We start from the raw sequence: 13,343 nt of genomic DNA on the forward strand, positions 1-13,343 counted from the left end.
TCTTCATCGCTTCTCCGAATGACGGACAGTGCAAGGAAGCGGAAAACTGCTGCGAAAGATTAAAAGCACATATTTCGACCGATGAACATCGGTGATGGAATTTATCAATGGAAACGTTTTACGAGATTAAAATTGCCGAAGATGACAGCGAGTCGGCTGAAACCATTTATCGAGAGGTAAATGCGTGGAACGATCACGTGACTGGCTAGGTGTTGAAAAAAAATCCTCTACATTTAAAGGGGGAAATCATCCCACCCTATTTTACTCGGAGAACTCAGCCGAGACATCGTTTGAAGCGACATGATAGTGGCGTGTATTCTTTAAATTATGTCAACTGATATAGTATTTGCCACAAACTAGCTCGTTCTGACAGTTATAGGTTTTTTTAGGAAACACTGTATTTGCCGATTCATTGCCCAACTGGTGTAAAGTCCCTTTAAAGAAAAAAAACAGTTTTCATTTTTCATGTTCACATTGCTTTCATAGACATTTCCTTAAGATGATTTTATTAGAATTGATTGAAGAATGGTTTCTTGAGAGTACCTGTGATTTCGCAGATTTTGATGCTAGAACAGTGCCGTGTGCAATAAGTCGCGCGGTTCTGGTCATGTTCATTATTTGTGTAGCATAACAAATAATAGGTTCCGATTTATTTGTATCTGTTTAAATTAGCATGATTTACTACAGTCAAAATATGCACGCCTAAACGTTTCTCCGCAAATTCTACCATTTAAATAAACGTAAAAGAGAATTTCACAATAATTATATTCTATTGCATGATGTAAATATGCATTTGATAGTTCCGCTAAATAAGTTCCCGTACTGTTCCAGTTTAAACTCACAAACATGGTAAATGTAAATCGGTCTGACATTGTTTTTGTCACTAGCAAGCCATGATCGTTATGGCGTATATCTTTTAAAGGGAAGTAATGTGTGATTTTTAGCTCTCGGATAAACACAATCCTGTTTTGTAGCCACAGGGTGTATGCATTGGTTTTTTCTAAACCTTGAAAAAATGCGATGTAAATTAAGTTGTCGGAAAGATTATAAAGCCCCCCTTTTGTTTTATTCTACCGCGTCAGTTTTAAAGAGATCGATAGCAAATACTTTTCGCTGTCGATATAGGAGTAGATCGTCAGTAGATTGCGTGTCGATGCCGCCGTCTGCTCTGGAGCATTTAAAGGGCTGGGGTTTTTTTTCAAACCGAAGGGCAGAATGAAATTAGTATTTTCAGAGAATGGGGTCCATGTTCTTTATGTTGTTACTTTCTTCGGGCTGCCAACTTTAGCTCCTGGAATGTTAAAATAACAATTTGATCGTTGCAATCTGTTCTCAAAACGGCAATTATTCTTATGGTTGACTTTTTTTGTGGTGATTGTAGGGACTAAGAATGGTACACTGTTAAAATAAAATTAAAAATAACTCAACTTGAAGTCGCAACTAAAAATTAACAAATTAACCATAATGCTAAATTATTAAAACTGACGGATAATAGATGTATGTTGAACATACCAATATGAATAGCAATAACGGGGTCATCCGAGTTTCCGTCAATTTTCAAATGTGTATCTCCGTTTCCGTCTACGTGGATTTTGTTTCCGGTACACGCGCCGTTTTCGTAATTTCCAGAAATGACGTCACAGTAGGTTCCAGATGGTAGTCCTGTCTGAGCGTTTGCATTCAGGTGGCTTCCATCACCAACAATGGCAATGAACCCTTAAGAAGAAACGGGTTGGCATGAGTACAAGTACCTCAACACATTGTCATTTGTAAGACATTTATTAAGCTTACCAATAATTCCAAAACAGTGTTCTAAAAGAGAAAGCAGTTTTTTTGAAAACATAAGTGAAACAATAATCAGAAAATAACTTTCAAAATATAACAGAGTTGTGGCAAAATGTGTGTGTACTTGCACCCTTTACAGGTTTCAGCGGAATGTGTTGTATAAATCAATTTCGTATTACTATATGTGTTCTCAGTTATCCGAATAACAAGAGACCAGTAACCAAGATACCTTTGTTTCCTCGTGAGAATGCTATTTGGTAGTCCCCAAAAGCATGCCAGTTTTGTAGAGGAGTGCCTCCCACCACATTTCGAAAGGCCACCATGTTGTACGTTTGACGCCATCGGTGTTCACAAATCTGTTTAACACAAACATATAGATACAGGAATAATTCATAGAACTATAGTTATTTTTAGTTTAATTATACTCATTCATAATGTACCATTTAAAGTGTTTTAAGATAGAGTTAAATGCAGCATATGTTTTTTTCATGAATGAACATTTTACACACATTAAACTTGCAAAATGTGTTAGGGCATAACTCTGCTGTTAGTTTCTGATAACTGATTATAAGTGGTTTCAAAACTTAATTTAGGTTAATATATTGCTACTGTATTATCCTTTATTTAAATTGACTGGATATATAGGGAATATAAAAGTGTGCTTGCGCACTACGCTACAATGTGATACTATAAAATTAGTTTGTTATACAGAGATTATGTCGAAGTGTAAAAGTTTATTGTTATAGCATGCAATATTTAAGCGAAGTTCTTACAGGTATGCAATCAAATGCATTTATTATCCCTCAAAAATAACTTCGATTCTGTTCATAGTATAATTATGATACATAATTATTTTTAATTACAAACATTAATAGTTTAAACTTTTTCAAACATTATTATCTCAAAACAACAACACGTTTTTACCCATCCATTAATGCATGACATGTCTGAGTTGATTGTGACATTCTTGATACTCATGTCACCGTTGTGAGGGGGTCCCTGCCAGTTGTTATGATCATCGCCATTCTGCCAATTTCTAGGAAAGTAATCGTTAGTAATATTCTAGATGCAAAAGTCAATGATTTCTCTTATGATTTGCATAATTGTCACTAATTGTCAACAATGATTCACATTTTACTTAATATAAATGTTTTTTGCTAATGTCCAATCAACGTGAACTTATTACAATGTAAACAAAGAGTCAAGTCGGATTTGAATTATGAAAAGAAAAATTTAAATAACAATGATGTTCATACCGCTGTAAGCCCACACCTTGTGAAAAATGACTCACTGTAAGTGAACACGACATTTTAATTCATACTTGCATCTGCATACTAGACTACTCGATGCTTATTGAACTACACACATTATCCCAATGATATTATTTTTCTTTAATAGTTTGCTTTCATTGGGTTTCTAATGCATTTTTAGTGAATGATATAATTTCGCAACTTACGGTGTCCAATCGTAGCTGCTCATGACCCTTGGATAGCCATACGGATGAGCCAGCATGAATGCCGTTGCTATCTTTAACTGCTTTGGATCTCTGAACGTGATCGGAACCCCTGATCGAGAAGAGAGATTGTACAAACATTTTGTAATTATTGTCAAGACGAGTATACACCTATCTTTCACATTATTCGGGCGGATCGAAAACGTCGATCCTCTGCAACGTGCGAAGGCCGGTAACGAGGCTTACAAAGTGACCGGTCACACAGCGTGCCAAGGAGTCGGATTTTTGTCATCCGCCCCACAAATATATGAACATATATTTTTCTTGCATACCGAATATTTAAATTTAATTGTCCAATTCTGACTTTATTTCGCATTAAATTTTTTAAATGTGTTCATTGTTCTGACACTGCTCTTCTAACTTGTAATATTTTTTATTCAGAATCATTATCTATTTCTATATTATTCTGAAATGGCGCGTAGATGTACATGGGTCGTCGTAAGATTAAAATTAAAGGCTCGCTCAAACCCAGAAATTCACGTCAATTTTGCAATAATATTTTTAATAAAATAGTAATTTACTGTCGCATATGGATGTGACGAATTTAACTGGTTATAGATTAAGGAATTTGAACATATAATTTTCATTAAATAACGACTTCGCCTTCATTACCTCCTCCACCGTGACCTCTTTGGTTGTCATGGTTACTGAGAAACACAACAACGTTGTTTGTAGGTGGCATTGACCAGCCTTCACCAATGTTGCTTAGCCATTTAGCCTGGTTGGAGTGGCGAAGGAAAATATTAGCCAACTCAACGCCGTACTTGAAATTCGTTACTCGTCCAGTGCCAAAATATTCTTTCATTGTAATTGGTTCGCCACCCATATCAATCACTTCTTGGTAAATGAACGGTTTCTTGCCAGATCCGAAGACATCGCTTCTTAGATTTTGCAGCCGTCCAAAAATGTTTTCCAAATCTCCAGGCCACATGTGCTTGGCCGCATCCACCCTAAAACCGGCAACTCCAAAACCAATCAGCTTATTCATATAATCTGCAATTTTTCCGCGAGCATAGTCGGAGCCGAGACGTAGATCAGCCAAGCCAAGCAGACGGCAGTTTCGGACCTCATCTGAATTTCCGTAGTTGTGGATGCTGATGTCTCTGGTATGGCAGTTATCATGTCCGTTACAGTCATTTGGGCCATAGGGAACTCCGGGAAATCGACACGCATTGCCGTCAAAGCTAGATCCCCCAGTTCCATGACCGGTATAACTCCCAGTCATGTGGTTTATAACTGCGTCCACGTATATTCTGAAGACATTAAGTTTATGTGTTGTATTTAGGCCCATTTTATAACCTATGGTAAGGGTATGACAGATCATTACGTTCATTAGTGTGTATTTATTTCTTATGGTACATCATTAATCGGTATTGACAATTAGATATAATACATCTTATAAGCCTCAATAAAGGCATTGTGGACCAATTCCATAAAATGTACAGAAATCATCTTTTGAAAAACCCACATGTAAAGCGTTCTGAGTACACTAAGTATGATCTTGCTAAAGCATAAAGACTCCAGTGTCCCAATCAACTAAATTGTTAGTGAACTATTCTTACCTGACCCCCGCTTTATTACAGGCGGTGACCATATCCCGGAACTGTTGCTCGTTGCCACTGCGAGTGATGATGTTGTAACTGACAGGCTGATACCGCTCATACCACGGCCGATTTGGGTTGGCAACAACCGCGTGTTCATTTGGCGGCGACACCTGTGAAAAGGAATGCTAAAATAATTGAAATGTTTACAATTTTATAAAAGAACAGTTGACATTTACTTTTGTCACCATGTCAATTGTTTGATATTTGCGAATAAATGAGTTATTCAGAACAGACATATTCCATTAAATCATCATCCGGTGACAGCTTAAAAAAGATAGTATAAAATTCATTATGAAGAGAGCTACAAGCTATGATCCGTTTCCTAAAGCGGAAATTGGTAGTTTTGTCCAGCTTGAGAGCAGGTTTACGCATTCCTTGTTTCGCTACAACCCACAACCTCTTGGGTAAGGGGCAAACAACTGAACTACTAGACTATTCTTATCATCATCTACTTACAATCAAGATAAGATTTACCTTTACGACTTGCTACTTAATTTCTTTCCTTTGTATGAAGCATCGGTCCATGTCTAGTCAAACAGATGGGATTCAGTGTCAAATGGTTAAGGACGCAAATGTGACTGTTTACCTGGACAGCACAGTAGCCGTAAGGTCCGAGAAATATCTCACACTCCGCCTTGATGTCGGTCCATTTCCACTCAAACAGATGAGTTACTGTATCTCTTCCCGAAGCACACTGTGGATCCAAATATGCCCCGGACACCATAAAAGCTGTGGACGAAGAACAAATAGTTGCTGTTTTACATCATGCGTTTGACACCAATGTTTCAATGCATTAGTTCTTTCAAATTAGCGACAAGGAAAATATGCGATCGTTTTTTGTTAAAACAATCTGAAAAAAAAGGAATATGCCTAATATTAGTAATATCTATATTGTTGTTTCAAAAAGGATATTTCTTATAAAGTTTTGATTGTTTTTATGGATATGTTTTAACAATATGGTTAAAGCTAAACGAGTTGAATTTGTCTTACAGGAATAATAGTCTTATATTTCAGCCCTGCTGTTTTTTAAATGAACTAAAATTCTTGCGTCGCACGATAAATTAATAACAATGAACACATTCTATTAATTTAACAACTTTTGCGGTTTAAAGTGTATCGTTGACATAGATAGTTAAACCGTTGCGTAAACACTCTTTAAAAACAAATTTCTATTTCTATTATTTCAACTGTTAACGTCTTATATAACAACATACCACATGGAGTTAATGATAATTTTCTGCCGTCTGTACAAGAATAACACATGCGTGTCGTAGCCTACTAGGTCATAAAGACAATACATTAATAGATCATTATCCTAACTTGTACTTGTACATTATACTCAGATGTACTGGATTTTCACCTTAAAGGGACTCGTTCATCGAACATAATTTATTTCATGTGCAATTTGGACACAATCCTTGATTCAATACTGAAACATTATATATTGGTTATTTGAAAAGCGCTCGTTTATGCCGAAAAAGCATTGAGTTAGTTTAGACTTTCAATTAGAAAACATTGATTACTGGAATATCTGCCATTTTTGTCTACATATTTTTAGGAAACAAACTTAAGGTCAACAAAGTTTGGAACAAATGTTGCCAACAAAAAATGTAAATAAGTTACTTTGACAAAAGATGCTTTATAATGTATGTGTATATAATGATATTCAAATTTAAAAATATATTTAGTTGTATGAATAAGTTATCATGATAAAGAATTAACTTATAAACAGCTATTATGACTGTATGAAATCAATAAGTTAGAATAATATATATTGAATTCATATTATCAAGTATAAAACAGAGACAAAATAAATATAACTAGCTGTGATAACCGTGAGACATTAACCGTATGTTTTTATAATGGTATACTACCGTATTCAGCAGATGGATATTTTTTTGCGGCAAAGGTAAAGCATATTACATTGCTAACAACATAACATGGGCTATAATAAATTATAAAATATGATATACAAAATCATGCATATAAAAACCATGACATGCTCTCAAATACCAAGGATACAAAATGAAGAGTTCCTTTAAGTGATATACACAACTGTAATGTTAATTTTATGAAACTTATTGTTTTAAATGATAAATATTAAATCAATTTTACCAAACTTTTAATCAGATATAACATAATGACATCTAACTGTCAAAGGCGTGAAACAAAAAGAAAATCTAACGAATAGTTATAATACCAGCAATGACAAAACAAACCATCGTGATTAGTAATACGTTTATGATGTGACGAATAAATGCACAGTAAAATAATCACTACCATACCATTTAAACAGATGAAGATTGCCGTGAACACCAGCATGATTTCCCTTACTATGTCACCACTACACCACTATGCCACTGAATTATTCCACACTGATAACTATGGACCTGACAAACTAATAATAGAAAATGTGTGTCCTTAAATTCGAACCGTACTTTTGACTCTGTGTCTGCTAAATATTATCTTACCTTTATATAACATCTGACGGCAAGGACTCATCTACATCCTACACAGTTTTGGGCTAGCCATTCGAAGAAACAGAAAGCGGAAAATCACAAGTATTACCAATAAATACTCAGTTATTTCAAAACTTAATGTCAAAGTGTTCATGCATTTACAATTTTTACAAGTATTTAATTGCTTAACGGTGAAATGTCAGCAATTTGCATTTTGTAAGACCAGAAGTTCACACCGCTGTAAACAAATGGTATGCATGTCGCTATGCAGGTTTAAGTTTATATTTGTAAACAATTGTGAACGTTTATAGCAAAGCGTATTACTACAAACCTAGTGAAGTGTTTTTGTCGCATTGATAAATAGATTAAATGGATAGTATATCTTAACATTGTATGTACAATGTGAATATATTGAGTGCACATTTTTCTGGAAAATGTGTGCAGTTCTGGTTATGTTTTATTGATTAATATATATTGCAAATGGTTTGTCATACAAAACATAAAACGCGGATCTTTATTGCGTGGTTTTATTTCACACAAACCGGATTCACCCCCGTGTGGTTAAAGGTGATTGTACAAGGCGGAATTTAGGTATTATGCTACCATGACAAACGAAAGGACACTGATTTAAAACCGTGCGGTGATAGGTGACACATTTTGCTCGGATATGTTGTGTCCTGTGAAAACGTTTTAAAATCCGTATACTTATTTAAGATGTATACGGATGGGATACGATTGCTGAATTTGACGATGAATTATTATCCTTTATTCGCATTGAGAATATTTAACATGTTTATTCTAAGTATTGACCAATTGTATTATTAATGATGGCTGAGAGAGCAAAATATACCAATTCGAAAATGTTACATGTATTTTTCCACTTTTCAAGCATATGATAATAAATTAAAGCATGGTTATACTATCTCAGACCATTAAGTTGATTTAAAAATAACGTGCTGTAACAGCTAGCTCTTATTGAAATACTTTTTTTACGTTTTTAGCATTGTGTATACTCCTACAACGGATATGGTCGCTTCATCGATACATAGTAATAACGTTCAACAAATTTTATATTTTATACAAGAAACGAAACTTTCTTCCCTCTTATGATATTGGGAGTCTTGAAACACTATAAATCAGTATTATTTCGCGTGAAAATTGGCTATTGACTTTGTAATATATAATAAAGTTATCAAGTGGTATCTAACCTGAGTTACAGAGTATCCTTTTTGTTTCGTGCGAACTCTATCTCTATCGTTTTTGCTTAACTAAAATGTTTTATAATGTTTAAATGCATGATGAACAGTTTTTTTTAATTAATCACAGCTCTAGTGAATGTCCGGAATTTGACTTTTGATGAATTTACATTGAATTGTGTAAATATAGAAAGCAAATATTGACTTTCCTTCTTTACAACCCTTCATTTTAAATTTATTCAAAGTATTCAAATGTTGAAGCGGAAATGTCAAATATATTTGTTATATTTTCCTAGCCCGTGTGAAATGCATTATGTATTGATATCATGTCATTGATACACAGAGCGATAAATGACCTGAACTGTTTTTGCTATTTGCATTTATCAAGGCTCTCCGCGCCTATTTTCTGCATTATGGTTTGGCCTGCCGTCCTTAATTGTATTAAAATGCCATAAGTGACATAATATAGAAGTGAATGCAATTCCCAGACAAATGCAGATATATGATGACTTGAAGAAACAGACTGAGATACAAACGTTCCGTGTTCGATAACCCAGTTAGTTGCGAAGACACCTCTTGTTTCTTTAACGGGTTCGGTGTAAAGCATGGATAAATGGGATGCAACTTTCCTGGAGCAGACCAGTACAGAGAACACCATTTTCCCAGTACTACTCTTTTTTTGTGCCGAGCGTCCATGTTGTCAAATGAACAAACTTTTTTTCGTAGATATTAAAACGAATGCATATATGTAATTTACATAGCTGTGACATACAACAACCCAGTACTACAAAACTATTTAAATCACATCTTAATTTAAACACAACTCATTTTAATGCATCAATTCTTATGTGAAAAAAATCAGAAACAAGTTCAGTAGCAAAAAGTTTAAAGGTTAACCCGGTGTAATGACTGGGTAAACGCCAAAGACATAGAACATAAAAACAAAAACAAATCACAAACAAGAAACATGGAAGAACAGCACAAAACTCCACAAACAGCACAGTGCATACATACTATATATAAAAAACTAGGTATGGTCATCAAGGATTGTTAGGTACCGCCTTGAAACGGTCAGTAAAATGTAAATTTACTGGGGCTTAAACCAGTTTACGTGCACAAACCTCACTCTTATCCCAACAATGCAATGCAAACATGTAATGTCATGCGTTAAGTATTTTACTCTCTTTTTAAAAATTTAAAAAGTTTCACACGTAATATATTAATTGTTTTAGAATGTGTGTTCTATGAAATAGTGACCAAAACATTAAATTAACAAATTCTATGAGATGATGCGATTTTAAAAAGTGTTAAAACATATATGTATGTGTTTATAATAACTACTGATTTTATGCAGTAAATGGAGTTGAGATTATGAATAAGTATTTTAGTGATATTATGGTCATGGGATCACATTCTGTAAATATATGTTATCAGCATACAACATAGCGAGGATTACGATGTCCAAGAACTTAATGGTAAGTGGTTTGTGTTGGGACGGAGGAACTTACTTTGTTTTTAAAACAATGCAACATATTCCGTTGTTTGATAAAAAAACAAAAACCTTTTGTTCACATTTTTGACAAAACATGTGATGTGCTTATATCTGTTGATTTCCCGAGCAAATAACTTAAAATAATGACGAAAAATAATGAATATCATTAGATAGCGCATTAGATAAGGAAACCTTACTTTATTCTGAGCCATTTCAGTATATTCAGAAAAATAACACGTCAAAATTGGGTAAGTTGTTTTCCCAAACTACGTTCTTAACTCCAAAATAATATGAGCTAAAATATAAATTTACTATGAATCAAATTGTAGTAATAGAACAAGTGTGCCAAGCATCACTTTCATTAAAATGCAAACGTTTATTCGAAAAATGCAATTTCGCAAACACACAAACAATTTTAAGACGATATCCCCAAATGTAATAAACATCTTTTATTTTAGGCAATTTCATTTCAACATCAATTGTTAGGGTTTTGGTTTTATTACCACTAAAGCTTCAATATGGCGATATAATTGGAATACACTTCTATATAGTGTGCAATGCTGATAGTGTTGGTCATTGGGGCAATGCACTTTAAAATGCTCAATACAATTCACACCCAAAAACATAACATGTTTCGGAAAAATGATTTTTTCAAAAACAAATGGCATTCTTAATTGATGGTTGCGATTTTTTTATGAATAATTTAACAATTTATGTCAATGAATGCTATCGTCCAACCCAGTGGCCCATGTATGTCACTTAAATGGCTACACTTTGCAGATTGTCTTAACAAGTACCATTTCATTAGGGAATTCTTGAATTTGTATTTCAATTGGACTTGATAGTTTTTGGATATTTTATGTCTTTATTCTGAAAGAAATTAAGTTGATAGGAAAAAACAACAACAGTAGCATGACTAAACAATACTATAAAATATTAATACAGCTATTACACCTCTTTATCTAAACTTTTGTTTACCGAATCATTACTCATTTCCTCACAAGCCAGTCGCGAATAAACAAGTATCGCTAGTCTCGATCTGCATATAATTCAAGACAAGATATTAAGGGTAATTGAAGGTTATGTTCATTATGTTCATAAGAGCTAGCGGTTTTGGTCAAAATTACCTTTGACACTAATGTTTAGCAATTGTGTTTTGTCGAAAATGGTCATAGGTCAACACTCATGAGTCTGATGCACCACATGTATATGCATGCATTCTATATGCCTCGATTGTTTTCTTTGAACACGGGACAACTAAATTATCATAATGTATTAATTACTGTTACACTCTGAGAAACTGGATAGAACACCCTCGCGACGGCGACATGAGCGTCAATGATGTCACGATAAACTCAGACATGTACTGCAACAATGAATGTGTAAAAACACGGTGTTGAATTAAGTTATGAAGATGTCGACACTATTTATGTTTGTTCTTCAAAATAAAGACTTACCATAATTATAGTGTTAAAAGTAAATGTAAGTTCTTCTTTAGATATGATCAAACCCGTTATAGTTGTCATTTATAAACACATGTTTAATACAGAACTAAACTATTTTCCATCTCTATATTTGAAACTGTTCCGTTTAATTTAGCAATTAGGAATTTTCTGATGTACTCAAGGCTGCGTCTAACCCTGGTTTGTATTTTTATGATAGAGATTGCCATTTATAATTAATTTTATTTTGTTTAAATATAATAAAAAAACTAAAACGTTTTATTTTTCTTGATGAAAAACCATTACTATACTTAAGTATAAATTGAATTCCTCTAAAACAGGTTTGTGGGCACCGATTGCGTCAAACCTACAACATGGTGGCCTTTCGGAATGTGGTGGGAGGCACTCCTTTTCACAACATGCTTTAGGAGACAGCCAAATAGCATTCTAATAGCAAAGGTATCGTTTTGTCTTGTTGGTCGGATATTTGAAAAATAAGTTGTTATAATTTCGCTGAAGCCGAAAAAAGGATGAAGACAGTCCTATTTTACCTTAATGTACTTATTTCCATTTTAAATGTATTGTCTTTAAATCTACCACGCTGATTTAATTCAGAACCTATTGATTTTTGACTATTCATCAGCTAACACCTATTGGTGATAGACAATCCCTTGTAATACTTATGTCAGCCATTTTAAATAAGGAAAACAGTATACTGGTTTTAATCTAAATGCGACTTAACGTGAATACGAACAGACTCTATAATTATGCTGTTGCGATTAGGTTGAAATGTCAAATTTATATAATGTCTTGGTATTGTCCATGTTGTCAAATGGGCAAGTTTTATTTTAGTAGATTGTAAAATGAATGTGCAATTAACCATATTTTCTAACTATATCAGGCCCAAATATCGCAAAGATACCCAAAACCAAATCCGATTTTAAGGAACGTTTGAGAATAATGATAATACGAAAATTTATGTTGTTTTAGATATATCTAAGGTCCTTTATAAATAATTTCATCTGCTAATAGCGAATTTTGCGTCTCAAATTTGATAGAAAATCTGATTAATCAAGGCGTATTGATGAAAGGGCTTTTTTGGATCGAACCTTCGACATCAAAGACATATTCATTTACATTATTAAATAAAGCAGGACTCAAACGTTTTTCTGATTTTTTTTTCAATATATTCAGACTACAAACACGTCCAATATGGTTTAATCACTTACCCAAACTACGTTATTCATTCTCAAATATGTACGGACATGGACATTAATCGATTTATGTTACTTGAACCAATATGTGGTGATAAGTTGGGATAACAGAAATACAGATAACACGTCTTAGAATACGCAAAACAACGTTTAAACAATTCAATTTCGAAAGCACTTAGAGAATTGAATTTTGTTTTTAGACGATATCCCATAGTCATAAGTAATTCACATTTTCGACAGTTTCATCTCAACATCAATTGTTGTTGTTTAGTTTAATAACATTAAAGCTTCGATATTGCGATATAAATGTAACACACTATACAATAGTTTGCACCACTGATAGTGTTATTTTTAGAGGTTTATGCTATACCTCTTTTTAATAATTCGAAAAAAATCAATTTTATTTTGCTATGACAGAGTCTATGCAGTGTTAACATATACGTAATTTCACATCAAGATAGGCTTCCAAATACAGCATATTGACGACTTCATCAACTTAAGAAAGAAAACAACAACATCTTTTACCATCATTTAAATAGTATGACACTTATTTATTAAATTAATGAAAAAGGCACAGACGGTAGCTTCATATTGCGAAATAATGGGCACTTCAACTTTTAAATTGTCAAAAACCGATA

The 13,343-nt window shown here is 33.7% G+C and overlaps 1 protein-coding gene across 2 annotated transcripts; it reads right to left on the reverse strand.

Moving 5' to 3' along the window:
• Positions 1–552: 552 nt before the first annotated feature.
• LOC128202692 (alpha-amylase-like) lies at positions 553–7,587 on the reverse strand. 2 transcript variants are annotated; one of them, XM_052903750.1, is made up of 9 exons: positions 7,374–7,587; positions 5,489–5,631; positions 4,861–5,012; positions 3,911–4,551; positions 3,242–3,350; positions 2,710–2,821; positions 2,015–2,141; positions 1,513–1,716; positions 553–1,291 (listed from the first exon to the last, which is right to left on the reverse strand). In XM_052903750.1, exons 1-9 carry the CDS (start codon positions 7,402–7,404, stop codon positions 1,254–1,256), a joined length of 1,557 nt encoding a protein of 518 aa, XP_052759710.1. In that variant the 5' UTR covers positions 7,405–7,587; the 3' UTR covers positions 553–1,253. The 2 variants fall into 2 exon arrangements, with proteins under 2 accessions (XP_052759710.1, XP_052759709.1); XM_052903749.1 differs by lacking the exon at positions 7,374–7,587 and adding an exon at positions 7,188–7,328.
• Between the last annotated feature and the right edge of the window lie 5,756 nt (positions 7,588–13,343).

This window comes from Mya arenaria, chromosome 9, assembly GCF_026914265.1.
Source record: "Mya arenaria isolate MELC-2E11 chromosome 9, ASM2691426v1".
NCBI classification, from domain to species: domain Eukaryota; kingdom Metazoa; phylum Mollusca; class Bivalvia; order Myida; family Myidae; genus Mya; species Mya arenaria.